The sequence below is a fragment of the Sphaeroforma arctica genome, assembly GCF_001186125.1.
Source record: "Sphaeroforma arctica JP610 unplaced genomic scaffold supercont1.2200, whole genome shotgun sequence".
In the NCBI taxonomy this organism is placed as follows: domain Eukaryota; class Ichthyosporea; order Ichthyophonida; genus Sphaeroforma; species Sphaeroforma arctica.
In genome coordinates, this window is record NW_014038358.1 from 1918 (window position 1) to 2993 (window position 1076).

At 36.0% G+C, this 1076-nt stretch overlaps 1 protein-coding gene across 1 annotated transcript; it reads left to right on the plus strand.

Moving 5' to 3' along the window:
• Window positions 1-564: 564 nt before the first annotated feature.
• On the plus strand, window positions 565-939 carry SARC_12287 (hypothetical protein; the record flags this gene model as incomplete). Its single annotated transcript, XM_014293608.1, has 1 exon — window positions 565-939. The coding sequence occupies one exon, from the start codon at window positions 565-567 to the stop codon at window positions 937-939; it is 375 nt and encodes a 124-aa protein (XP_014149083.1).
• Window positions 940-1076: the final 137 nt, after the last annotated feature.

Consider the following 1076-nt stretch of genomic DNA (forward strand, 5'->3'; position numbering starts at 1 on the left):
GTTTGATGTATTTGTACTTTAATGTTTTTTTTTAAATATAAAAAAATAATAAACGATAGATTTGATATAATTTTTGTATCTTCTTAAAATAATGATAAAACTTTTTTTTTATCAACTTTTACGTTATTTTTCTAAAAAGTTCATATTTGAAGCCAACACGTTTGGCCTTGTGGAGTTGTGGGTTATCTCAATCTTCTTTTCTATAAAAATATTGCGAGTAATAATACTAAAAACAACAATAAAAATAAATACTGTATTTATTTATGTATCTGAAATTCAAAAATATTTGTTGTATTTATTTCCAATTCATAGCCCTCTCTTTAATTTGACGAGCGTAGGTCGTAGGGGTGCTTCAAAAGTTCAAATGGGCATAAATGCTATACAAAATACTATACACAGATTATAGTTTACAGAGCTTGAACTATCTCGACTGTATTTACCTCTTTAGCTTTGCCATAGAATGGTGTGCACTATGCTGTTCTTGTGATTCATGGCAATCACTCGCAAATAAGACGCCTTGTATAGGACACACACACTGTTTCGACTGCGCATCAAACAAAAACAATGAATGGGACTACCGAAGACGAGGAAACATCCCCGTCCTCAACGCCCACGTTGAATTCATCTACATTGCAAAAGCATGAATATGCGGAGGTACCCACGATTAAGGTAGCCATGATAATTCAAACAGAAGGGCCGCTGAGCCCAGATGCAGGAGCTAATATGGATGTTACTACGCAAGACGGTGGACCTCAGAGTTGTGGTTCTGTTGCCAGTATAGAGCTTGCTGCACAGCCAGGTGTCACGGGTATAGAGAACACTACGGGCGAAGAGGCTGTATCTGATGATTGTAGAGACAATGGTAGTCTGCCGAGCAATACACCCCTGCCTGCGAATAAGATGCTCAAACCTCAGCTTAAGCCAGTATGTGCAAGATAGTTAAGTGTATAAATCTGTGAGAGATCAAGATGGAAATGATTTGTACACGGTTTTACGTACTTAAGTTCGATCCAATAGTTTTTAAGCACACGCTAGCCATATTTATATTATATATATTTCATATATATATATCTATA